The following is a 26,523-nucleotide window of genomic DNA, read 5'->3' as shown; positions in this document are numbered from 1 at the left end:
TCCACATGATAAACTTCAAAAAAAAAAAAGAGAAATGTCAAAACTAGTTGTCAAATCAGACGACAAAATAAAATTAACAAAATAGCAAAAATGCTCTTCTTGGAACAGTTGACTTAAGGTGAGTTTATGGTTCGTTGCTATTGAGTTAAAAATATTATCAAGAAAAAAGGCGACTGACAGCTACAAATTTTTTTCTAATTACACGCAATAAAATATAAATCGGATTTAAAACAGCATTCCAAAATGAATTGAATAAAAACGACTTAAATTTGGTGTCAATTGGTATGTTTTAGCAACCAGCAGATTAAAATATAGAATTAAAAGTAATTTTGATGTGCTACTCTAAAGTTGCATATTTATTTCATACATCATCATTTTATTACATAAATTGTTTTACATAAATTATTAGTTGTTTTTATGATCGATTAGCTGTTTTTATGAAGTGGTCGCGGTATGCAGCATACGGTTGAAAAAGTGGGTTTAAATGTATAATTGTTTAAATGTAAAGTTGAAATAAATGCGAAGAATGCCCTGTTGGAACTAAAAATTACTTTATATTCGTTTTGACCTATGCAAACGAAGAATATGTCTATTTACACGGCAAGTTTTGCTTAAACGGTCGAAGTTTTACACGACGAAACAATTTAAATTTGTGCTATATCAAAGTGGTATAACCGTTTTCCAGCGCTATTAGTATTAACGGTAAGAAAATTGCATAATTAAGAATGCGTATTTACTAAAGCTAAAAATACTATTTCTGAAAACCGCGATCACCAAATAAAATATGGTTCAGAATCGGTTTTAATAATAATTCAGTTCAAATGATGTGTAATTCATCAGGTATGTGAGTATGCAGAGGTAAGCATTTACTCATTGGCTCCATGTGCAACTTAAAATTACATTTATGTAATATTAAAAATACTCAATAAAGTATTTAAATATTAACAATTTTGACATTTATTTTTTTTTACCTTAACAATAAAGTATTTTGATTAAATTGAACCCATTTATTAATTTTCCTTGTTTAATATTCAATATATTACCAATAATTAAAGCCAGCAAAAATATTTTTATAATTAATTTTTATTGATTAGATATTAAGTGAATTCATTTATATTTAATCAAAATAAAAAATTATAAAAAAAAATCTAAAGAAAAATTCAATCAAAGCAAAAGGAAACAAATTAAGTAGGTATTTTTTATATTATCTAAATTTAATTTTTTGTTTGTTTTTATATTACATAAAGATAATCATAATTATAATACATATGTACATTAAAAAGAAGAATTGCTTTATAATATAGAATTTTATTTAATATAGAACAATGTTTGATCAAAATCCAAAACGTGATGTTTAAATAATATTATGTTTTTGAATAATTTGTAAGAGATCGACTTAATATCAATTTAATTGTAATTTCATTATAAATTTCTCAATTTGAATTCAAGATATTTATGTTAACTAATATTGCTTTTCTTTTATTTTAATATATAAATATAATACAATGTAATTATATGATGAAATAAGATAAACTGAATTTAATTTATTACAAATATATCTTAAGGTTTACAATAGATTCATAATCTATATATTCATCCCAAGTTTCATGTAAAATAATTACAAATGCACATAATATTCTAACATCATATCATGTATTAAATTTCAAACAAACATTGTAATATTTTATTTTAAAATCTAGTTTTTAATTTCTTTTATATTATTAAAAATTATAATAAAACTTAAAATTTTTTACAACTCAATGAATTATCTAAGTAAACCAAAAAATTTGAACCTAACTAAAAAAATATTATAATTATATTTCTGTTTTTATAGAATTTTATATTTAATTATGCATTTATTTATTTGTTCAAATTTTAGATTCTAAAATATCATATTTCTACTTTTAATTTTAATAAAAATTAGTTATGATATTACATACGAATTTATAATAATAAATCTTTATTTTATAAATTGAAAAAAAAAATGACAAACTTCTTTTAAAATTTTAACCAAAAAGATTTATTTATGTATATAATTTCCAAATGCTAAGTTTAAAAGGCATTTAAATTTTTTTTGAACGATTTTATTAAACGTATTATTAAAATCTAACACATTTTAATATTGAATTACTAAATACAAGTAGTTAGCTATTCAAGTAAAAATTTTTTCAAATATAAATTGAGAATTCTTTCAAATCAAAATCCAAACGCTTTTAAATATGAGCTCAAATAAAAATGTTAAACAAAATGTTTTAACAATTAGCGTAAAATATTTTATCCATAAAATTAGAGAAGAAAATATTTTTTTAATTTCAAAGAAATACAGAAAAAAAAATTAGAGCTTTTCTTTTTTCAAAAAAAATTCATATTTATGATGTTTAACAAACAACATTTAGCATATGCCCGATAATCTGAATGATGTGATAAAACAGCAGATAAAAAAATAAACACATAATGCCTATAATAAAGGAATCTAAAAGAACAATACTTAAATTAATAAAATTTAAAAAAAAATATGAGAATAATTCTTTTATTATTTTTTTTTTTTTGTTGATGTAGCCATATTTATTTTATTACATGTAAATATAACTATTATTCCTAAAATAATCTTTAATAACATTTAGAAAATAATGTAAATTTTTGTTTTTTTTTTTTTTTTTGTTATTTTTTGTTTTTATTTTAAAGACAACTTATTATAAAAGTACTTATTGCTAATACCATAAAATATTTGGGAAATATTAATTTTTATGTACAAATATTGTTTTTTTATGTTTTATTATTTTATATTACTATGTATAATATGTATTAATTATAATATTGTATTATTTGTTACATAATGTACATAACAATTATTAATCCCCAATTTTAATAATACGTACTATATTTATATATACATATATTTTCTTAACTTGTTTTCATATTATATAATATTTACGCAACGGTATATATTTATTATTATTATTATGTATGTAAACCTAAATATAAAATTTTTTTTTCCAAATATTTTGTTAAATTTTTCTTTATTTTGTTTTATTTTTTTTTTTTCTTAGCTTCACTATTCTATAATAATGTACTTTTTTTTTACATGCATTTTTTTTTTTATATTTTACTTATTATTTGATAAAAATTAATTAAAAATTTTCTTTTTTATATAACAATAAATATTAACTAAATTAAAAGTTCTAAAAACATATATTTTTTTGCTTTAAATCGAAAGTAAGAAAAAAAAAGACGTTAAACTATTTTTTTATATCATTATCTTAATTGAGAGTTCCACGGCAGCCTTGGGCACCACATAAGCAAGGTATTTTCTCATCTTCCAATGGGAATTTGTAATCGTATGTAATTTCCTCATTTACACTAATTGGTTGTTTAGAATATATAACAATTTTCTTTTCTGACTCTATTGTAATTACTTTTGCATAACAATTTGGCTAAAAATGAAAAACAAAATTAAATAAAATAATGCTTAACTAATTGTTTTATAATATTTATGTTTATCTTAAATATCGATTTATATTTAATAGAATTTGTTAAATTTATATGGGATTGTACGTTTTACAAACATATTATAAAAACTGTAAAATAAAAAGTATTGCCAATATTGCAAATCATATAATCATTTATTGTTTAAATAGCGTAAAATAAAAATCATGATCGCGAATATAGTATGATTTTAAATATACATATTACATTATGATAAAATATAGTTTTAATTATTGATCAACTTATTAATTAAAGAATATATTTAATAAGTGTAAATAGGTCAGTTTTTTTTTATCTCAGGTCAGTTAAAAAGAGAATTTTTTTTGATTCTTTACCAGGTTATTTTCAAATATCGTAAGGAATATGAATTATAAAGGTTTAAAATATTTATGGTATTTAAAACATTTTTTTTTTGTGCTATAATTTAGAAATATTAATCCGGGTTAAATAAATATACTTACATTACAACTGTGGTTTATAAATCGAGCTAAATTACCACATTTGGTTGCGTCTATAATTGTTTCCATATCTATTCTAAATAAATAAGAACTACCAATTCCGATAGCTTCATACTTTTGTTCTCTTAAATCCGCTACAACTGGACGAATCATTTGACCAACATATTCTATAACCATTTCGTCAGCTGCTATTGGTTCCATTGCAAAAAGACCCCAATCATGGATAGCTGACTTTGCAAATTTTAATTGCTTTTTCCGGAATTTCAATTGGTTAAATTTCAGTAATTCTGATTCACCAATTGAGCCAAAAGCTGTAAGTAATCTTCTTTGATTAGAGCGTGCTTCTCTAGAAAGACCCTGCATTTTTGTTACGACCTTACTTATTTGCTGTTCATGCTCAGAATTGAGATTTCCATCTCCTATTGCATGACTTTTAGCATGATGGTATTTATGTTTAGATTTTTCTTTTATATCTAATTTATAATATCCTTCAGTTCTTGCACATCCTGTTATATGCTTATATGTTTCTTCTTCCTTTTTTCGTTTCTTACTTGGCGGAGGCAGATATGTCCTATCAGTAATACAGTGGTCAACCCAATGGGTGGCGTTCAACCAAAAACTACAAAGAAAAAAAAAAATTTCTTTAAATTTTATTCAATTTAAATATAAGAGAGTAGTACCTGTTAGCATCATCTTGTAATAAGCATTCGTAACTCTTTTTTAAATATTCAATATCTTCACCGTCAATGCCTTTCGTTAAGAACTCATATAACGCCATCATTTCTTCATTCATATCACGAGGTTTAAACATTTCTTGTGGAATAAAAGATGTAATTTCTCTGCTTTTAATTTCAGCTTCCAGTAACATTTCAAGCTCTCGTTTCTTTTTCGCTTTTTTCGTTTCATCTTTTTTCTTATTTGCTTGATTTGGTATCATAGGTTTGGTTGGATCTTTACGTGGTCGTCCAGGTCCGGCCCTAATAGGAACCACATTTTGCGTACTGGGTGTTGATTCATTTACTTGTAGATGTTGCTGTGCGTCAACAAACGCTGTATCTTTCATTAATTCGGAAGAATTAAATACTTGTTCATCCTTAACCATAACAGGTACAGGGGATGAAGTATAACCATGATCGTGAGCTAAAATATCGGCTGATAATTTTCTACCTGACACTTCACTATTTTGTGCAGAGGAATCTTTATTGTCCGAAGCTGATGGAGGTAATGAATAGCAATGTTCAATTGCCACTTGACTAGCTTGACTTGAACCACCATCCGAAGATGCTGGCGATAATCGAGGATCTTCGATTAATGAAAATTCTTGTTCAGACTTAATAGACACCACTGGAACATTTGTCAAATTATCCACGGGAACTGAAGTAACCATTTTGCTAGATGATTCTGATCTATCCTTTGTATTTTCAGAAGTGAATGGTAAATTTTCCGATGAATTTGTAGAACTTGTTGAGGAAGGAGTCGAAAATATAAGATTTCCGCCAGGAGTTGGAGGAATTTTAGATATATCTGGAGTAAGTGGAATGTCAAGGCTAGATTGATTACTTTTTAATATAGTAAGAGGAACTGGAGTAGTATGAACTGGCGACAATTTTTCGCTGGGAGGTGTTGAAGAAATTGTTTCTTTAAAGTTCTTACTTGCGACTTCTTTATTATTTTCCACAACATTTTCGACAATTTTCTCCGCATCTTGTATGGGACTTTCTTCTTTTGAACTCAAAATTTCCTTCTCTTTATTTGATTCTTCATCTACATTTTCATTTTTAGAATATCGCGCTTTCAATTTGAGTAGTAACTGTTCTCTTTCTTTAGCTAAAGCCTCAGATTTTGCTTCTTCCGCTGCAGCATTTGCCTGTTGTTCTTCTATTTCTTTGCGTTTTCTTTCTTGTTCTTCTAGGAATTCTCTTTCAATTTGTTCCATGTACTCGGTATTGCGTCTTCTTTTCTCTTGATATTCTCTTTCTTCTTCAGAATCACTATAAATACGATCATATTCGAAAATTGATTTCTTTACAGATTTCGTAGAGTTCATTTTTTCATCAGCTGTTTCCGCTTTACTTTCTTTGACATTACTTTCTTCCAATTTGACTGAAATTTTTCCTTCATCTTTTCCAGGCGTTGGTGGAGGTTCCTGCGAAACATTACTTAATATACTATCTTTACTGATTTCATCAAATTCTGGAGATCGTAATAGTTTACGGTTAGCAAATTCATTAGATTGGTTATTTTGTTTACTGCGACTAGCTTTATTTGAATTAGATATATCATGATCCGAATCTGTATCAGAGTATATTTTCGCCTTTGTTTTATTTTTTAAATTTGGTGTAGATTTTATAGATGAAAATTCTTTAATTATTTCATAATCATCTTCTGAGTCAGAATAAATTTTGTCTGACACGAGCTCTTTAGTTCTACGATTTTGTATAGTTGAATTAGTAAACTGTTTTATCTCAGGATCAGCTTCAGATAAAGAACTCTCATCTGAATCGTCAGATACTGACGATTCTTCATCTTCATCCTCATCATCACTTGTATCCTCATCTTCACTCGACGTAGTAAAGAAACTGGAAAGGCTTCCTGCAAAAAAAATTTAAGTTAAAATTTCAAAATTATAAAATTAAATTTTTTGAATTTATAACTAAAAATTAAAGATCTTACCCTTACGTTTGCGTTCAATATTTTCTCTATCAATAGTATTTAAATTGTTATCATCCTTGAAATCAAGTTTAGTTTTATTATCACCACTGTCATCATTTTCTTTTTCGGAATCAGACGTTTCAACCATATCCTCTTGATCGCTAGATCGTCTCCTACACTCTTCTTCCTCTCTTAATTTTGTGTCCACATCAATGCTTGGGCCTTGTGTAACCGCACTAGATATTGAAGCTGAAGATGATTTTCTACGTTTCTTTGGAGTTGGACTTGGTTGCTTTCTAATTCGTCTAAAAGATGGTAATTTTGGAATGGATGCTCTAAGACCTAAATTCGTATAGTTGCTAAAATCAATGTTATCACGACTGCTATTGATTAATTGATTAATATCAGGTCCACTGTCAACTTTCATGCTGTTTAATAAATTATCTGGACCGCCAATTGAAACGGAATTAACAGTTTTGTTTTTATTACGTTCCTGCTCATCCCACCAACTTTCATATTTTTTAAAAGCCGTATTTTCAATCATTTTTTTATTAAAATCACGTTTAAGGATTTGCTTTAATTCATTGGTTACCCGTTCAACAATTTTTGCTATAGATTTTTCATGAGGATTATGCTTAGGTGTCTCTGAGTTACTAATTTGTCCATCAAGTTTTTGTGCCATTCCATTATAATGATAGTAATTGTAATCAAAAGGTGGACGTTGATAATTATTTAAATTACTAAACCTAGGATAATGAGATGAATTTGCGTAATAATTATTTGGGTAACCAGATGAATGAGTAGTTGCAATGTAGTGATTTGGGTTTCCACTAGATAACATTGCCGCATTCCCAGGGAAACTTGGGAAATATGGATGAATATAGCCAGTTGTATGTTGTGCACCAGAATTTGGAAAATAATTTCCAGATTGATAAGCATTATATGGTGGATAATAATAAGTTGACTGGGAATCAACCTGATATCCTGGTGGTGGTGGTTGATTAAACGGTACTGTAGGTGGCATTGGAGGCAAATCTGTTGGTAGCGGTGGCGGAGTGTTCGGTGGTAACGGAGGTTGCTCTTCAGGAGGTTGTGGTGGTATAGGAATCCCTCCTAATTTTCCGTCATGTGACGAAAGACTAGATAAGGACATGTGATCATCTTCCCGTTCCCTTAAACCCTTTTTACATGGTTTATTCAAGGGACTAGAGGTGCCCTTCGCTAAAATTTCATCGTCTGTCGACGATATATCACTTGCTCCATCTTGCGAGGATTTTTCTATACATTTGATTTCTTTTTTACGTTTTGATTTGGCTTTTGAATCATCTATTTCACCCTCTTCATTTTCTTCATCATCATCTAATTGCAGAAATGGCGGAGCCGTACCAAATGATTTCTCTTTGAACATCATAGCTATTCGAGTATCTAAATCAACGTTCGAGTGTTCATCTTCCAGTTCCAAATTTTTTGGAGATGAAAGTGGTGTAGAATCTTTAGACGGCTCCACTTTGCAAAAATTTGCCTTGATTTCATTTTTTATATTTGGCTGTTCTATGTTTTCTTGTTTTATTTCCAACCTTGGTTTAATATCAATTTCCTCATCCCAATCCGAACTATCGTTCTCTACTTTCTTAGATGAACAATCCCATGTTTTGAATGTAATTTCGGCTAAAGATATATTTTTATTTGAAAGAGGAGATGCTTTATTTTCTTCTTTTATTGTCCATTCAGGTGTGGTTTCGTCCATTTTTGACGTTTTAACGTAATCATTTTTATGGGGTTTAACGCTTTTTTCATCCCTCCGATTTGAGTCGCAAATTTCGTCAACTTCATCATCCCAGTCAGGCGTTTCGTCTCCTCTTTTTATTGATGAAATAATCTTGGGAGATGGAGTTGATTGAATAATTGTTTGTTTACTTTTTAATGAATTTTCTCTTGAAGATTCGTGATCACTCTCTTCATCCCAGTCTGGAGTTTCATTTCCATTCTTTACTTTGATTTTACCTGAAATACCACCGTTCTTTGACGGAAAAATAGGTTTTTGCGCTTTTTCGGGTGAATTTGTAGGAGAATCCCAATTTTCAGAATCTGAATTTGCTTTCGGAGGCGGAGGAGGCTGTTGTACTGAAGGAGGATTACCTTGAATATTTCATTAAATAATATTTATGTATCATTATAATAGAGCTATATTTACCAGGTGGTTCCACACGATGATTTCCATACGCGTGATAATTGTGTTGAGCACTTTGTTGAGGATACTGGTGATGTGGTTGAGGGGGCGGGTAAGAATGAGAATTATGAAAATGGTGATGATTGTTCCAGGAACTTCCTGTAGCGGGCCATTGTTGAGGTTGCGGCATATGTTGACCATAAACCGACGAAGTTTGACTTGCATAAACATTTGGAGGATATACGTATTGGGATTGGGGCATTGAAGGAATGGGGTTTGATGGAACGTGGTGAAAACCACTATGAATTTGATGCATCGGATAATTGTGATTTGAACTTGACGGCATTGAAGATGTAGGATGGGCAGTAGGTACAGAATTTGCTAAAGCAGCTGTTGAAGATGATGAAGCTGAAAATTCTCGCTCATTTCTTGTGTACCTTGTATTTCTACGATGTTTGTCTCTTTCACTTCGCTCATAATCCCGATCTTTTGATCGATCCTTCACCTTTTCTCTACTTCGACTTCGACTCCTACTTCGATCACGTCTTCTTTCCCGATCCCGATCACTTTTATGATGATAATGATGGTGTTTTCTATCTTTTTCGTAACGTCTGTTATCTTTTTTGTCATATTTGTTATCTGATCTGTTTGATCTATCACGATCTCTATCCTTTTCTCTGTCTCTATCACGGTGATGAACACGTTCTCTATCTCTAGACCTATTATGCGGTTCTTCGTTAATATTTGCATTTGAAGAATACCGGTCCCGGACATATGATGCACTCGAGTAACGATCTTCAGAGGATCGGTGATGATAGTTACTATAGTTAGAGGATGATGCCGAATGTTCATAATTATTTTGTGAGTATTCTGTTTGATATTCAAAATTAATTGGAAGATGCGGTTGCATTGTTTGCTGGTTAGATAAATGAGATGATATCGACACCTGAGGCGCAGAATTTGTGGGAAGTTTTACAGGTGCCATTGGAATAGGCACACGTTTTTCTTTACTCGTAAAATTCTCAAATAATTTTTTACAGTATTCGCCAAATGGATCATGAAAAACATTTAAAACCTAAATGAACAACAAATTAAAAATTAAATTTTATATTTATCTTTAAATTTACCTTTCCCATTACTGATTTTTGATTATATTTTTCAATACATAACTTGGCTGCTTTTATGTTTTCAAACACCACCTTTGCCAAACCCAAATGCTTATTATTCATGGGATGATAAAATATTTGCATTTCATCATAACTTCCGCATTTTTCTAGTAATCCAGACAAAAATTGTTTGTCTATGTTATCATTAATATTTGTTATAGTAATTTCTATTGCTGGTGGTTCCCCAATATAATTAGAATCAATTTTAAACCTAAAACAAAAAATTTATAAATATTTGTTTACATTAAAAAATAATTAATTTGATTTTTTCGAACCTTGGTACAGACAATGTTAGAGGCTCTATTCGCTGTTTATATCTTGCCAATTGATTTCTTGGATCACGAGCAATAATTGGCGGATATGTTGGGTCATTTGGAACAATACCATCAAACCTGTATACTTTTGGAGCCCCTTTACTCAAATGTGGGTCCGAGAGCATTTTAAAATTGCGAGGCTGTTTATGTTGCGCTTGAGAATGACCAGCTGATGCAGGAGGTATTGCGGCAGACGGTCCTCTGCTTTCCATAACTGATCCGTTCATTCTGTAAAATTATTAAATTTTAGTTTTTTATGCACATAACCCCCAAAATAAAAATTTTTCCGTTCTGGAGGCAATCTGACATTTCCTGATAGTGTTGGCCACTATTTCTTTAATGTTTTACTTCATTCATTTTTCAGTAAAAAATGAAAATACAAGATCAAACTGTTAATTTACTCATTAAAATTATTTTAAGAAGTACTTACCCGATAAGTTTTTGAACTTAATGCCAAAGAAAATAGCAATTTTGAAAATTTTTATGTTTTCACCATATCATCCATAGAAGTTTTATAAATTCATAATTAGCATGAAATGAATATTCAGAAATGCAATATTACATGAAATTTTTACGCACAAATAACTTAAAAGCTTATTGAAATCTTTTTGAAATGCAAAATTACAAATTTTAAAGTATTATTTTCTATTTTTTTTTTAATTTTATCGAATTTAAGTGCTTTGGCTTGGTCGTTCAATTTCTTGTCAATTTCTCTGCTCTCTCACTAATAATAGTTTCGTCTTCTTGGCAGTTGGCATTTCTCTCTCATTTTTTTTAGCCGACTTGACTGTGTAGAATTTTAGCTTTCAAAACTGTCAAGTTGGTGTGTTCACTGTTCATCGTTTGTACGGCTTTGTAATTCGAAAGCGTAATGTACTAATAGAATGTACATATATTCAAAGATGCACAAATTTTTTTTAGTTTAATTTTGTTGATGTAGATTTGTAAGATTTTTGTTTAAGTTTCAATGGCTACAGGTGGTGTAATGACAATATTTTACAGTACATGGATATATTTCATTTATCAATAGCAGAAAAATGATTTACAATCTTTTTTCTACTGCTTTTTTTCGAAATTTAAAATATATAAGTATGTAATTCAAAAATTATTGAATTTTTTCATTTATATTTTCACTAATTCACTAATCTGACTGTAAGACTGTGTTTCAAGATTGACATTCTTGATTAAGATTGATGAAGTTTGATGAAAATTTACGTTTACATTGCAATCAATAATTGTCAATCTTTCAATAGATGCTTTAAATTTAAAAACTTTAAAAACTGCCACTCCACTATCATATGACTAATCGCAATAAAAAAAAGCCCAGGCCACTGCCCATTTTATTCAATAAACTCTTATTGCTGTCAAAAATGATTGACGAAAATAGAGCCAATTTCAATTTTTTCGTCAATCAAAAGCTGAAATATTTCAGTGACATGTAAATGCTGACTAATTGTCATTACTTTTTGTGAAAATTTTGAGCAGCGATCAGCTGATTTTTATTTTGGTTATAATTTTCGTAGCAAATTATTTAATTTTGACCTAAAGTTCTAAGACAATTTCAATCTTTTATATAAACAGTCATCAGACTTTAGCGTAAATTTAATGATAAATTTTGCCATATATATAAACAGTATCTAATACTTTTCCAATCGAATTCAATCTTACAATTTGACAGTAAATTTAAAGTTTTTTTTAAAATAATCGCTTTAAGGTACTTCCTGGATTTTGTGGCAAAATTATGGTTATGAAAGGATTATTTTAGTAGAAAGTTCCAATAATTTAGGCCTAGTAGTAATATAATTTTCTAATAATGTGTAAATGGTTTCAATAATATGTTTATGTTTATAAAATAAATATAAGTATGTATATTATGAATACAATATCTGCATATGTGTGGATCTTTATAAACATGTTGTTTCGAATGCAATTTTGTAATGCTGTTTGTATAATATAATGATATTAACATAAATTAGCTTTTCGAATTATTGAACAACGAAAAATAATTTTGAAGCATGACATACTGAACATATGTATCTACTTTATATTCCCATTCATAAATTTAAGGGTGACAGTAATGACATTTACGTCTTCAAGAAATTTTATCTAATTCTGTTAGTTGTTATATCACACAGGCAATTTTCTTTTATTTTTTTTTTGAAAAAATAGATCTCAAATTTGATAAAAATTATAAAAGGTATTTAATTTAATTAAATTTTTTGGATGCTTTTTTCTACCTGTATTTTTTTATTTATTTTACAGATAATTATGGCCCCAACTAAAGAATCAATGTTTTCGTTTCTTCCCGATTTGTTCAAGACTTTTTCTTCTTTTATTCCAATATATTCCGTAAAAACTCAGGAAGCCGAGGAAGAGGAATTGGTTGACCCTCAAACTGCACTAAGAGTACATACTAAATATTCACATAACCTCAAAATACTTCACTAAATTTTTTAATTTTAGGAAAAATGTAATGCTGAGGGTAAAATTGAAGCATTGTATGCCAAATATCAGGAATGTAACGATAGAGTAAATAGTCGTTCTAAAACCACAGAAACTTGCGTTGAAGAACTTTTCGATTACATACATGAATTAGATCATTGTGTGGCTCACCACAATTTATTTTCTAAAATTAAGTAAAACGTCTATAATTTGTTAAATTTTGTGAGTCAATAAATAGTTGAAATTAACTAAATTGTATTTTTAATTTTGTTTACATAATACAAAATCAAGTTTTGAAATGTATTTGCATATCTAGTTGAGCTTGAGCTATATCTTCCAAAGCAGATTGTATTTTTTCCAGCAAAAGTTCACCGTTTTGCACAATTTGCTCCAATCGCTCTGCCTCAATTTGATTTTCAGTTTCTAAGCGCTTTAAAGCCTGGTTTTGCAGTTCTATTGAACATTCTTCGTTAGGAAGTGATTCAATTAATGTGTCGATGTCTTTAGCACAACGCGATATTAGCTGGGAAAATAGTTGTGCATAATCCTCTTGCTGTGTTTGCTGAGGCGTTTGTGACCCTGTTCTATCAAATCCTGGAAATTTACTTGGAACTGACGTTTGTTGTAAGACTCCTATTGCATTGCAAAAATGTTCAGCTTGCTAAAATTAAATACTAAAATTAAATGCTATTTTAATTGACTTAAAATTTTTACTTGATTAACAGTGTCCTGAAGTTGAGTTAATCGATCAGCCATATTTTAAAAAAATTTCCAAATCCAAATCAAATATATCTTACAATTTAAACAATTTATTCGAATAACTTGCTTTTCTTATAATCAATCATATATGTAAATATAAATACGTCAACATATTGTATTCACACATTATAGTCTAACAATTTACCAAATCTGTGGATAATTTATGCCAGCAGCCAATTTTATGGAATATGACGTCATCGAGAATATATATTGAATGATAAAACTAATGTTTTACATAATTATAGCAAAAAAAACGAAGCGAACATAAAAAAAGTGTCAGAGTGTCTTTGACAAGTAAAAATGTTGTGTTTCGTATTACCTTCTCAAAAATATTAAAATAGGTGGAAAAAAGTGAAGGGAAATTGAAAAAAAAACTTCGATTTAAAATATTTAATTTTAATTATATGTATTATTTAAAAAAAAATAATTGTCTATACTAAAATAAGAAGGTAAAAAGATTGTATCAAAGATTTCATAATATTATTTAAAATAGCAATTTAGTAAAGTTAGTTGTAATATAGTTTATTATATTACAGATTACACAAACAAAATCATTTTAAATGAAAGTAAAAAGAGAATGAAACGTTCAAAATGCAAAGAAATCATTGAAGAAATATTATAAATTTCATTGAAGTTTAACAAACAATTTTGTTCCTTATATAATACGGCCACACTTTTTAACATAAAAGTGTGAACAAAACAGAACTTTTTTCACTTACGTAAATTTTTTTATTTATTACACTTTTTTTTGGTTTTTGACACCGAAAATTTTATTTAAAAAATGATATTCGAGGAGTGTATTTAAAATATCACTCCTCGAATATTTTTCTTCAAATTTTGAGAAATTGTCTAACGAAACAAATATTTACATTTTAGGAAGTCAAAGCTATTCAGCATACTTTGTAAATTTCTATTTTCAGCTGTACATATGTAATAGTCTATTTTCAGCTTTTTACATAGTTTTGTTGACAGTTTGGTGACGTTAATTCTTATTTCTGCCTTCTGTCGGCTTTGTTTTTACTCATTGGATAAACTAAATGTGTTTTTTTTTAAGCGAGCAGACATTACTACGCAAAGTTAATTTCTTATTTTTTCGCCCTTTCACGACAGTCGATACTTCATTTAATTATGAAGAAGAATTATTAAGAAAGTATCAAATAAATATCAGCTAATATCAAATTAATTATTTAAACTTGAACTTCAATATTTAGATTTCCATGTAAGGCACTATTTCCAAGGCGTATGTGTAAGCACTTTTTGGCGTTAGAATCAGACTTAAGCTTCTAAACCTAAGTTAACATTTAAAGCGAAGTCTGATAACTATTTTTTTTTTCTTTATTTCATATAAACATTTCTTTTAACATACATATTCCACTGTAATAATTAATAGATTGTAAAAAACTAAATAAAATTTAAAAATAAAATATAAAATACAATTCATAATAAAATTATGTTAGTGAAATATTTATTATACCTAATTCAAAATATAAATTAAATCGCGACCCTAGCATTAGCTTTAACTTTATTTACATATGTATTGGATTGAAACTATGTGAAAGAAGTCGGAATTTAAAATTCTCACAAAAAATTAATTGTCGTCTACTTGCCTACAATCTTTGCTGGTCAACATATATTTCGTTCTTCCCTTATCATTGAGCTTTTTTTCAAGTCGCATGAGATTTATGTCAACTATTATTGCGAAAGACGTTTTATTAAGGATCATATTAGCACCGTGCTAATATGTCCATGGCGCTAAATTTTTTTCAGCACGGCAGGACTATTGCCAAAGTGACGCTAACAATTTACTCCATCTGGTGGATTTATTTTAAACATTTAATTTTTAATTTTGATTAAAATCGCCAACAGTCATTTATTTGTGTTTAATTTTATTATTTTTTTTTTTTTTGTCAAAAAAAAGTAATTTTGTTTATTGTACTAATTTGCTTAATTTTGTTCATATTTATTTTAAGTGGTATTTTTTTTTTAGTAACATTTATGTACCTTTGAAAAGAAATGGGGGAAAAACTGACAAAGTCTAAGTAAGTTTTTTAAATTCTTTTTCGTTTTTTCATAAAATCAATGACGCTTTAACAATTTACTTAATTTTATTCATATGTGAATAATTTTTGTAATAAATACTTAATTTACATATCAGTTTGCTTTGTTGTAGTACATATGTACATATTAAATAATTAATATATTTCTAGTGTGTCTGAAAAGTCGCAAAGTTTAAACTTTTCTGCTTCGCAAAGTACATTGATTGGAGATGACACATTAAGTGATAATGAAAAGTTGTGGAAATATATTCGAGACAAAAAAAATTGTAGCAATAAACAAAAAAATTTATTAGAACTACTTTCTCAGGAAGTGCAGAAACCTAATTTCGATATTCAAGTAGTAAGTTGTGACGATAATATATCGGATAACAGTGTTAATAACATAAAAAAGAAGGCAGCGCAGGATATTTCGCAAGCAAAAATCGATGATGAAGATCCAAAAATTAAAATTAATGGGACTATTGGTAATTCCGAAAGTTCTGAAACATCACAAAAAGTTGAATCGAACATTAAGTCAAAGAAAATTATATCTCCCTCAAAGCGTCAACTGCGCAGTAGTTTTAGAAAATGTAAAAATTTGGGCAGACGTGTCTTACTTAAAGAGTTTGAAAAAACGGCTACGCAAAAAAATCAATTTGTAAGTAAATTAAGTTCAACATATTTTAAGGATTAAATTTAAAAAATAAAGTCTTTATTTTCTTATATTTAAACATTGAAGATAATTTTAGTAAATTTTGTATAATGTTATGTATACTAATAAAAAATTCCGTTTTATTAATAGAACCCAAAATGCAACAGCACTCCTATTTGCAAACATAATGATCCAAAAAATAATGATTGCACCATTAATTCAGATTTTGATGGCTTATCTCCAATCACAGAAACAGCTAGTATTGAAGTTAAAGTAAAAAAAGATAAAGAAAATCTCAACTTGAAGGAAAAAGTAGGGAACAGAGAAAAAGCAAACAATAAAAGTAACGATAAAATTTTCAATGCAGATTTTACTGTAATTCCAAATACACAAGATCAATTGATTGATGATCATTTAGATCAGAATTGTAATAAAGAAATTACGATAGTGATTCCGGAAACACAGGAAAGAAATAATGAAATTATAGATGAAGAAGAAAATATAAAAAACAATTCAAAATCGAAAAGCAATTCTGCTTTCGGTAAGAGCTGTTATACCGAAAAGTCTATGGAAATAAGCTTTTCCAATCAGTCTAAATCTCAAAGGAAAATTGATGAATTAGCTGAAGCTTTAATGAAATGCCAACAAGAAATATCAGATATGCAAAATAAATTTCAAGAAACTAATTGTGTCAATAGTATCACACCGAAAGTTCAGGACAAAAAAGGAAATACAGATATTTCACCTAAAAGGATGGGAAAAATTGTTGATAGCGAATCAAAAATACCTTCAAAACGAAGAACTTTTACTGTTGAGTCAAATGTTCTTCAAAATTCTAACAATAATGAATTATCAAGGGAGGTCCTTTCGGAAAATTGTAATTTATCAACAAATTGTAATAGAGAAACTGTTTTAGGTAAAACAATAGAATTTGACGGGTTTTCAACCAGAAATCAAAGCGGAGAAGAATTAAATAAAGTTATGTCTGAAAAACACAATTTAAATCAAAAAGAAATTCCTAGAAGTACTATAAATCGAGTGTCGCGAATACCGCAAATGAAACGTAATGGTATTTTGGCTTCTTTAAAATGCCCAACTCCAAAGCATAAATTTAATAATTCGAAAGAGTTGTATTTGTCAAAAATATCTTCCGTTGAAAATTTGTCAGATAAAAATCCATCTAACTATAACAATTCTGAAAAACATAAAGCTGATAATACGAATACATCACGTATGAATTTAATAATTGAACAATTGCAAAAATCTATCCCGATGTCTCCAGTTTTCGTTATGATTGATAACCATAACAATAGAAACAACGAAACAAATAAATCTAATATGAATTCAGTAAGAGATGAAGAAGAAAATTTACCTCGTCCACCTCCTGAATTTTCTGATTCATACAAACCTAAAAAATTGCGAATCAATATAAAGAAAATGCATATTCCTTCGGGTATAAAACAAGTTCGTGAAAAGGGTCAAAGTAAAATTGATGACATTGATGGTATATTAACCAGTGATGATGAATATTATAACGACGATTTTCACTCTAACATAAAAGAATCAGAAACAAAAACAAATAAAGAATATATTATAAATAAAGAAAATATTGATGGAAGGAAAAGAAAAACGAATACTCATCAACGGTACCTATTTTACTTTGATATAAAGATTTTTTTAAATATAAAATAAATATAATATGGTAATTTAATTTTTCTTTTAGGAATTGTATTACAACTGAAGGTGATACAAATAGCCTGATTTTTAACAAGGAACTATCCATATCGAAAAATTGTACTACCCACGATTTATCGTCAAAGAACAAAAGCAAAATTTGTATTCCCGATAACTTTTCTGTTCAACCCGTGGACTTAAGGAAAAGGAAATCTCGAAAATCATCCCTGTTAGCTAGTTTTAAAATAAAAGAGCAAAACAAATATCTTTCAGTGAAAAGAAATTCGTCTGACGAAAATTATTTTCGTAATGGCAAAAGAAAACCTGTTGTACTATTGGCAAACATTTTTTCAGAAACCTCTGGGTATCAATCATTTACAGACATAATTAATGAAGCTAAAAGCAAAAATATAAATAAAAAACAAAAATCGGCTTCTAAACTGACAGAAAAATGTTCTCTATCAGCAATTAATAATGAAGTCAATACGACAGAAAAATATAAAACACATTATTCTGACTGTTTAATTTTACGTGATGAAAATCAACAAAGTTTAAAAAATTTATCTTTTCCTGCCCCACCTTCGTTTTTGCTTCAAAATGGAACTGATTCAACTTTGGACATTGATGCGGAACAGCATATTTTAAAAAATTCAACTTTTCCTGCCCCGCCTTCATTCTTGCTGCAACAAGGAGATGATTTCACTCTCGAAATAATGGGTCCTGAAAATGGTTTTGCTGAGGAACTCGCAAGTAGTAATAAGAGAAATCGTGACAGGTTATCAAGGTGCTATAAATTTCAACTTGCAAATGAAAAAAATGGATACAGAAAGCGTTCTTCATCGGTTCCTCTCACCCAAAATTTTCAAAATCAAAATGAATTTTCGGAAGTTCAATCTCAACCTGGATACAGTCAAATAAATCACAAAAATAGGTTTCAAACAGGAGAAGGTGAAAAACCACGTGAAGTAGTTATTGACATACCGCCAATGCAGAATACTTTTGACTATGTTTCTGATTATTTAAAACATAATTTAGAAGACAAGCAAAAGGATTTATCCTTATTAAACACTTCTTTTACACAAAAATCATTTCCACGGACACAGAACGGTAATTTTATTTACATACAATTTGTTTTTAAAAAATTTTTATAGTTTCACATATATTTAAAAATTTCAGATCCGGGTGATGTAGTTTGTACCTCTTCAAATCGATCTAAAAATTTTATTGATGATGAGCATCAGAGTAGTGCAGAATCAAATTATATTTGTGATCAGCCTGAAGTTGTCCAAAAACTTTGGAAAAAATCGATTAAAAAAAAAGAAAATGCATCAAAATCAGGCAAATTAAAAAATACTTCAAAAAATAAGAGAACAAAACAAAACATGGATCCACTTAAAACTACTTATTTAAATTTAACTTCTAGCCTCAGTACAGCAAGTCACAATATATCTTTAAATCAAGCAACAGATGTTAGTCGGCGAAAATTATACGACAAAGAGTTGTCAGAGAGCGAAGATTTGAACATGGAACCTCTGAACAACGAGCCCAAGAATTTGAACTGTGATAAGGAATCCAGTTTTAATAACGTTAAACAAAAATATGCTAAAAAGAAAAATGAGTCTAATAGCAATAAAATTATTTTTAATAATATAGTTTCATCGTCAGAAAATTCAGAAGAGGATTTTGTATTTAAAAAGCCACTTTTACCGGCTCCCAAATCTAAGCAAAGTTCGAAATGGAATAAAAGGGATTCAAACAAAAAAGCGATTGAAAATAATGATCTAGAAAATGAAATAGAAATGTCAACAAGCCCGAAAAAACTATCAACTAAAAAAGAAAAGGGTACGCAAGAAGTTGACAAACTATTACAAAGTTTGCCTAAGAGGTATAAAGAAGTAGTAAACTTAAACATAAATGACACGATTTCATCTGAGGTCCGCAGATCAAGCCGAAAGGCAGTTCCGCGTAGAGTTTATACTTATTGGGCAAATAAATATGAAAACGTACGGTCCTTAACCGAATATAATAAAATTTTAAAAGATATCTATAAAGCTGATAAAAAATCACAAAAAAATCGGTCTGAAAAAACAAAAATGAGGAAAAATGAAGAAATTAACGTCGATGAGAATAAAAATAGTTTTCAGAAATCTGAAGCAAGCAAAAAAAAGAAGAATATTCAAGCGAAGAGTGTTAAAAAATCTAAAAGTGTGCAGAAAAATTTAAAAATTAACCAAAACAATTTGGAAAGTGCAGATGAAAATCCTGCTTCTCCTGAGTATGTAAGGGGGGTGGAATTACAGAATTTAACTCATTTTTCTGAAAAACAAAATGCGCAATCAAATAAAGTTAAAGAAGTAAATGGAAATAAAAATCGAATTCAACCCAGTGGCGCAGATTTGATTGAAACGGATAGTCAAAGTCAATCTAAGGAAGAGATGTTGAAAATTGTTGATACATTGAAAGAGAGCTTTACTAATTTTGAAACCACCATACGTTCTAAAGTTTCAAAGACAAGGGTAAAAAATGTACGTGAACAAAAAAGAAAATCAACAAAATCCAAAAAAAAACTAGAAAATCCAAATGAAATAAAATCAAATGAAGAAGTGTCAGGTGAAAAAGAAATTATTTCAGAAGTGACGCCGGATAAATCAATTGATATTAACGTACACAATTGTGAGACAGGCTCAAAAAGGAGTGACACTGGCTCAAATTCAGATAATTATTCAACAAAAACAGTTAGTGATAATTTAAGTAAGCCGTCTGATATGGCATCGAACTACGGCCCTGTAAGTGTATTTGCATTGTAATCTTATCATTTCTTGATAAGAATTATATTCTATAAGTATTATTTTATTTATTTGAATACTTAATTACAGACTGAAGATTTTTTTCATTGGATAAAACGATTAGTTTCTGTTAATAATGAACAAAACAATTTGGAATTGAATAACAATAAAAATTCACAGAATCCTGGATTTGAAAGATTTTTTGCTGAAGACACTTTTAGAATGGGTAAATTTTGCATGTTAAATATTTTTTAAATTAATTAAAATGTTTTTTAAAATATGCTATTTTTCTAAATTTATTATGAATACCTTATAATAAAAACTTTATTTTGCTTTCAATTTTTAGTTGATATTAATCAAACGCAGTTTTCTGAAAAAGATGGAGTCTGTTATATATTTTATAACGAGATTATGTCAAGAAATATGGGCTTTATTAAATTTTCACCTGGTTCTAAAAAACCTAAGGCTAAGTCAAGAGCTTATAATTTGGTAAATTTATTTACATATCATTAAATCATTTGAAAATTATTGAAAATGTTTTATTTTATTTGTTTTGGGTTTTAGCATTTTTTGTTATTATTTGGAGTATTAGAATTTTATAATGAAGGAGAATCTCATCATTCAACAGCGGGAAGTCTTATTTTCGTTCCTAAAGGTAAATTCATTGTGTTTTCTTAGGCTCATTAAAATGAAATTTTTGAAAAATCTTTTAGGTTCCAGTTATCGTATAAATAATAACTCAAAGGACGTGGCTTGTTTATTTTTTATTAAAATTATGGACGGAGATATAAATAAGTAAATTTTTTACTCATAAGTTGTTTTAGATTTAAAATTGCAGATGTTAATACATTTTTCTTAAATAAAATTATAATAGGATAAAATTTGATAATTTTATTTTTTTTTTTGTAAAATTAAAATATTCGGAAAACTTATAAGTATTTTACTTTAATTTTGAGATATTTGTATATTAAAGAATATCTGAAAGACTATTATTCAATTAAATAGTTAATTGAAGATTTATTTTAATTTGTAAATTTGAAATCGGTGATACTGAATTAAAGAGAAAAAATTTTAATTTAAACTGATAATTTAGAAGAAAAACCGGTTTAATTTTTTAACATTAGAGCTTTTAATATAAGTACTCGTATTTATTTATCATAACTTCGAGTTTTAAATTTAAAATGTTAAATATATTTAGTTTCCAAATCATTGGTTTGATTAACCAAATTTAAAGTTATATTAATAAGAAACTAAATTCATACATACATACATTATGTACATGTACATATATATTTTTTATGAAAGCTTTTTTGAATTCCCTTTCTTTAATTTATCTTTACTTTTTGAAATTTTTATCGTAAATTTTGTATTAATACAAAATCTAAATTGTATGTAAATAATATACATACATACTTGTAAATAAAAGTATATTATGTATACACTTGAATATATGTAAGTAGGCACCTCTTTACATTTTAGAATGTAAAAAAAAAAATGTAAAATCAATTTCACATGTTACAATATTACACCACACCATCTTATCGCATTAACATTGTCAAAGCATTAAAAAGAATTTTCCTTGATTTCCTTCATAATACCGCAACACATACATACATTTACAGAATATAATATTCAAATATTGTAAATATATGTACACACATGCACATATTTTATATACATAATATGCTTGAATTAAAATTATTGTAAAGGAAATTTTTGTGTTTTCAAAATTAAAATACCTGTACATTGAATGTATATTTGTATACCTATATATTATATAAAATATGCTCCTAACTAATAATATGGAAGAAAATAAAAACAAAAAAATATCCTTTTTTTTTCATCTATAGATTTATATGGAAATATACATATGCATACATACAACAGAGAACATACCAAGAAAACGCGCGTAAAAGGTCAATGTACAGACAGAAAATTTTTTTTATATATTTTTTTGTTTTGTTTTTACTGTGCGTGCCACATTTTTGTCCTTTTCTTTTTAATATTCTCAAACTGTATACGCGTACATTTTTACTATCCTTTTATACCAATAAAGATTATTGTATACCAAAATGTTGTATATCCATAGTTGTAAACATAATCTCGAAACTCTAAAGATTTATGTACATATATACACAGTATATATACAATGTTTTGTGCCATGTACATACATACTAAGGGGGTTATATATATCTAAGGATTCAGAATTACTAAGGAAAGAGAAAACCGTACAGGAATATGAGATTACTTAAATAAGAGAATTTTTTTTATTAAGTAGTAAAACACAGTATAGACTTTTAGCTTAAAAACATGCACACATAGATTTAGTCTCCTTATATATTTACATAAATATGTATTTTATGATATACATACATACATATAAGTATATCGTAAATATTATTTGTTTTGTAATAAAAAAAAACGCATACAAATATATTTTTGTAGTTCTTATATTTACAAATTTTGCTATAAAAAATAAAAAATAAAAATACGGAAGAAAAAAACATTGCGAAAAATTTTTTGGCACGTGTACGATTTTAATGGCTTTTTTTTTTTTTATCCCCGCGCGTGCCCTTTCTTATAAGTAAGATAATACGTGTACATACAAAAATAAAACAAAAAAATATTAAAAAACCGGAAAAATAAATTTTTGGAAAAAGAATTTTCTTTTATTTCTTTTTTGGATTTTCATTATAATTTTAACATTATTTATTTTTTCCTTTACTTTTATCCTTTCTTTTTTTTTTCTTTTGGAAGATAACGAACGATTGAAGCAGACTATGCGTAAAAATTAATAAATATATCAAGTATTTATGTACATATGTATAGGAATAATATTATACATATACAAAATGTGTACATATGTATATGTATATGAAAATACAAAGTGTTATGCATACATTTTAGTACATTTTCTTATTTATAGGAACTCGATCAAATTTATTAGTTTATAAAAATAAATTTGATATTAGATTCAAATTCTTAATAATAAAAGGTAAAATTTTACAATGAACTTTTAATATAAATTTTAATAATTTGCCTATATGTAGGTGCTATTATTAATTTAGAAGTATGTTATTCGAAAATCTAATAATATCGCAATTTAATTAGTCTTAAGAGTTAATTTTAAAATTTTAATTAAAAAATAATAAATTCAAAGTAATATGTATAAAATAATTTTATTTATTAATAAAATTATTTTAAACATATTTTTTGTGATAGTATTTATGGTTTTAGTTGTTGCATATTACAATAAGTAATTTAAAAATTCTTTAACTGGTAATAATAATTTCTTTAACGTAAAATATGATTTAAAGTTAAAGAATTAATTTTAATAACTAATATGGTAATCGTTAATGTAAAATTCTTTTTGAATTCTTTTGCATCTTAATCGATATTACAGTTTATATAAGCATTATAACTATTAATGTTGTCAACAGGATGTCTACATGCATATATATATAGTATAACTATTAATGCAAAAAAAAATAAATGTTAACTCCATCATTAGGGGCCTCCACAAGAGAATAACCTTGTAAATTCAATAACTTAAATTCATTTTCAAAAGGTAAGTAAACAATACGAAAACAATCATGACCGTTGAAAAATTTTTTCATTTCTGCTGGTAAAAATGCAATAAAACGTGGCGGGACTTTTCGTCTAGGAACTATAACACAAACCGCTACTTTTTTTCTTTGAATACACTTTTCCCATAGAGCCCGGAATAATGTTGTCGAGCCATTTATAGTTCTTTCATCAGGACAAAGAAAATAAGTGGTTTAATAATGTCAATATTGTCTGCCATTTTGTTAAAATTTTGTGCTTTTTCGATATTGCATGATGCGCTGCAAGTTGTTAATTTACAGATGCTCAAGTATAGTCTGCGAATTAATATCAGCTGTTCGTCTAATTAATCAATTTCAAATAAAGAATTAAAAAGAAATGGGACACGAATTTATTTCACATTTATTGAAAACGCCATTATTTCAGGACATAAATGAAAAAACAAGAAAAAATTTTGAAATTAACCTAAAAATTTGAACAATTTATACTCTAGTAAATTTTCAATGTCGGATATTTTAATGTTAAAAAATACTTTTGCAATGAAATTTTTTAAATTGGTCATATGCTAAAGCTTTTTTAAGATTTTATTTGCAGCATGAGTTTCAGAAAATGCTGCAAAACCAATACTTTAAAATCGAATAATACAAGTTTGTAGTGCTGCAATAAAAAACATACTGCATGTCAAATCTAACTAAGAATTGAAATAACAAAAAAGCCTTTTTTGTCATTGCTTTTTTGGAATACAAAATGGAAATTTTTGAAAATTTAATGAAAAAATAACATTTAACTTCAAAATATAAAATTTAAATTATTCAAAAAATAATTTATTGCTAAAGCAGTTTTCAATTGGTTGCATGCACAAAAGTTATGTACGAAATTTGATATGCAAAAGTATAATAAATTCTTGATTATCGGACTGGTGACTGTCAGATGCTAATTGTTGCCGGCTGGTATTTAACTTTATCCCTAAGATGGTTTTTCAATAGTAATTTGAATAAAATATTAAGTTAAATTTCTATTGATTTCAGTTAAATAAGAATAATTTTTGTGTTCCTGCTTACTGGTTTCCATATATGTATGTACATATAGTTATTTGTTACTTACTTTGATATATATTTTAAATTTTGAATTAAAAATTTTAATTGATGATTTTGTTTTAATCTATAATGAACTCTAATAAAATCACACTAATACATAGTTAAAATCTATTGCTTGTTTTAATTTGCTGCTTGCAGTAATATTGTAACTATACCTATATAAAATAGAGAGTCCCAGTTTAAATAGAAAAGAAATTAAATTACTTCATACCTATAATAAAAATTTTATTTAAATTATTTTCTAAAGTGATTTTAAAATGTAATTTGATTCAGAAAAAAAAAATGGATTCTTTATTTACTTACTTTATTACAATGGTTTATATACAATATACATGGCAAAATACATACATGTATGTATGTAGGTATATACGCAGGTATAAGTACTTTGCGTATAAAATTATTATATAGGATTAAACTGCTAAGGTAAAATAGCGATAACTTTTGCAAATTTTTATTTTATATTTTACATAAGGGATGTATATAAGACTAATTTTTGTGTATTATTTTTTTTTTTTCTTAAAAGAAAATATTTTAAATGAAAACATTTATTTTTAAGTTATGAAAGCTTTTATATGTTTAAGTAGATGTATTTAATCGTGTAGGTTTGAATGTATTTGTCATTATATTAAATTAGATTCCCTGAGGCACAATTTAACACGTTAAGAAATGGTTAATTACTTACATACATTTTTGTTAAATATATACATATATATTTAATATATATTTAATATATATATATATATATATATATATGTAATATATATATTTATATATTATATATATTTTATATATATATGTATATATACATATATATATATATATATGCATATATATATATTAAATACATATATATATAATGCATATATATATATATATACCTATATATATATATATATATATATATATATATATATATATTTATACATATATATATTTATATAATATATATTAAATATATATACATATATATATAAATATATATAAGTACATAGTATATGTATGCACATGTAAAAAACTTTACCTAAATGATAGTTTTAGCTGAAATTTTCTTTTATATAAAAATATGATTAAAGCGACACAAATTTACAAATTATCCAAAATGATTTAAAGTTAGATTCATACTTAATTTTTACAAAAAGCTCTTCAATTCTGGGTTATTTATAAAAACCAATGATTTTTAGTGTGGTTTAAATGATTTAAATCGAGGACCTGGTTTTAAAAATGTTAGAATCTTACTCGCATATATCGAATTTTGCTATATCAATGT

The 26,523-nt window shown here is 27.1% G+C and overlaps 4 protein-coding genes across 5 annotated transcripts; 2 read left to right on the top strand and 2 right to left on the bottom strand.

The window, feature by feature from the left end:
* Positions 1 to 2,959: 2,959 nt before the first annotated feature.
* LOC129608171 (histone-lysine N-methyltransferase SETD1) lies at positions 2,960 to 10,943 on the bottom strand. 2 transcript variants are annotated; one of them, XM_055519522.1, is made up of 8 exons: positions 10,677 to 10,943; positions 10,208 to 10,474; positions 9,894 to 10,143; positions 8,791 to 9,841; positions 6,618 to 8,735; positions 4,625 to 6,536; positions 3,948 to 4,563; positions 2,960 to 3,434 (listed from the first exon to the last, which is right to left on the bottom strand). In XM_055519522.1, the coding sequence occupies exons 2-8, from the start codon at positions 10,471 to 10,473 to the stop codon at positions 3,261 to 3,263; spliced, it is 6,387 nt and encodes a 2,128-aa protein (XP_055375497.1). In that variant the 5' UTR covers position 10,474; positions 10,677 to 10,943; the 3' UTR covers positions 2,960 to 3,260. The 2 variants fall into 2 exon arrangements, with proteins under 2 accessions (XP_055375497.1, XP_055375498.1); XM_055519523.1 differs by having other exon boundaries at positions 6,618 to 8,720.
* A 1,363-nt stretch (positions 10,944 to 12,306) lies between these two features.
* On the top strand, positions 12,307 to 12,941 carry LOC129608174 (cytochrome b-c1 complex subunit 6, mitochondrial). Its single transcript, XM_055519526.1, has 3 exons — positions 12,307 to 12,443; positions 12,509 to 12,652; positions 12,710 to 12,941. The coding sequence occupies exons 2-3, from the start codon at positions 12,515 to 12,517 to the stop codon at positions 12,884 to 12,886; spliced, it is 315 nt and encodes a 104-aa protein (XP_055375501.1). The 5' UTR covers positions 12,307 to 12,443; positions 12,509 to 12,514; the 3' UTR covers positions 12,887 to 12,941.
* On the bottom strand, positions 12,898 to 13,536 carry LOC129608173 (mediator of RNA polymerase II transcription subunit 21). The gene is made up of 2 exons (XM_055519525.1): positions 13,403 to 13,536; positions 12,898 to 13,349 (listed from the first exon to the last, which is right to left on the bottom strand). The coding sequence occupies exons 1-2, from the start codon at positions 13,442 to 13,444 to the stop codon at positions 12,975 to 12,977; spliced, it is 417 nt and encodes a 138-aa protein (XP_055375500.1). The 5' UTR covers positions 13,445 to 13,536; the 3' UTR covers positions 12,898 to 12,974.
* Positions 13,537 to 15,344: 1,808 nt separating this feature from the next.
* LOC129607858 (inner centromere protein A-like) lies at positions 15,345 to 21,471 on the top strand. The gene is made up of 9 exons (XM_055519081.1): positions 15,345 to 15,486; positions 15,655 to 16,141; positions 16,286 to 17,781; positions 17,859 to 18,916; positions 18,986 to 20,595; positions 20,686 to 20,821; positions 20,942 to 21,084; positions 21,160 to 21,250; positions 21,309 to 21,471. The coding sequence occupies exons 1-9, from the start codon at positions 15,461 to 15,463 to the stop codon at positions 21,392 to 21,394; spliced, it is 5,133 nt and encodes a 1,710-aa protein (XP_055375056.1). The 5' UTR covers positions 15,345 to 15,460; the 3' UTR covers positions 21,395 to 21,471.
* The last annotated feature ends 5,052 nt before the right edge of the window (positions 21,472 to 26,523 follow it).

The sequence above is a fragment of the Condylostylus longicornis genome, unplaced genomic scaffold, assembly GCF_029603195.1.
Source record: "Condylostylus longicornis isolate FDR11 unplaced genomic scaffold, ASM2960319v2 ptg000030l, whole genome shotgun sequence".
Taxonomy (NCBI): Eukaryota; Metazoa; Arthropoda; class Insecta; order Diptera; family Dolichopodidae; genus Condylostylus; species Condylostylus longicornis.
The sequence above is the reverse complement of the archived record's forward strand: the minus strand, read 5'-3'. Positions and strand labels throughout refer to the sequence as shown.

What these genes read in the sequence shown, in the direction of transcription:
- LOC129608174 (XM_055519526.1), top strand. Translation starts at nt 12,515, where the DNA reads ATGGCCCCAACTAAAGAATCAATGTTTTCGTTTCTTCCCGATTTGTTC. An exon ending in ACCCTCAAACTGCACTAAGA is followed by an intron (nt 12,653 to 12,709) that starts GTACATACTAAA and finishes TTTTAATTTTAG; the next exon opens with GAAAAATGTAATGCTGAGGG.
- LOC129608171 (XM_055519522.1), bottom strand. Translation starts at nt 10,473, where the DNA reads ATGAACGGATCAGTTATGGAAAGCAGAGGACCGTCTGCCGCAATACCT. An exon ending in TCATCGTGTGGAACCACCTG is followed by an intron (nt 8,736 to 8,790) that starts GTAAATATAGCT and finishes GAAATATTCAAG; the next exon opens with GTAATCCTCCTTCAGTACAA. An exon ending in TTATAAACCACAGTTGTAAT is followed by an intron (nt 3,435 to 3,947) that starts GTAAGTATATTT and finishes TTTCATTTTTAG; the next exon opens with CCAAATTGTTATGCAAAAGT.
- LOC129607858 (XM_055519081.1), top strand. Translation starts at nt 15,461, where the DNA reads ATGGGGGAAAAACTGACAAAGTCTAA. An exon ending in CTACGCAAAAAAATCAATTT is followed by an intron (nt 16,142 to 16,285) that starts GTAAGTAAATTA and finishes TTTTATTAATAG; the next exon opens with AACCCAAAATGCAACAGCAC. An exon ending in ATTTCCACGGACACAGAACG is followed by an intron (nt 18,917 to 18,985) that starts GTAATTTTATTT and finishes TAAAAATTTCAG; the next exon opens with ATCCGGGTGATGTAGTTTGT.
- LOC129608173 (XM_055519525.1), bottom strand. Translation starts at nt 13,444, where the DNA reads ATGGCTGATCGATTAACTCAACTTCAGGACACTGTTAATCAA. An exon ending in TTCAGGACACTGTTAATCAA is followed by an intron (nt 13,350 to 13,402) that starts GTAAAAATTTTA and finishes ATTTAATTTTAG; the next exon opens with CAAGCTGAACATTTTTGCAA.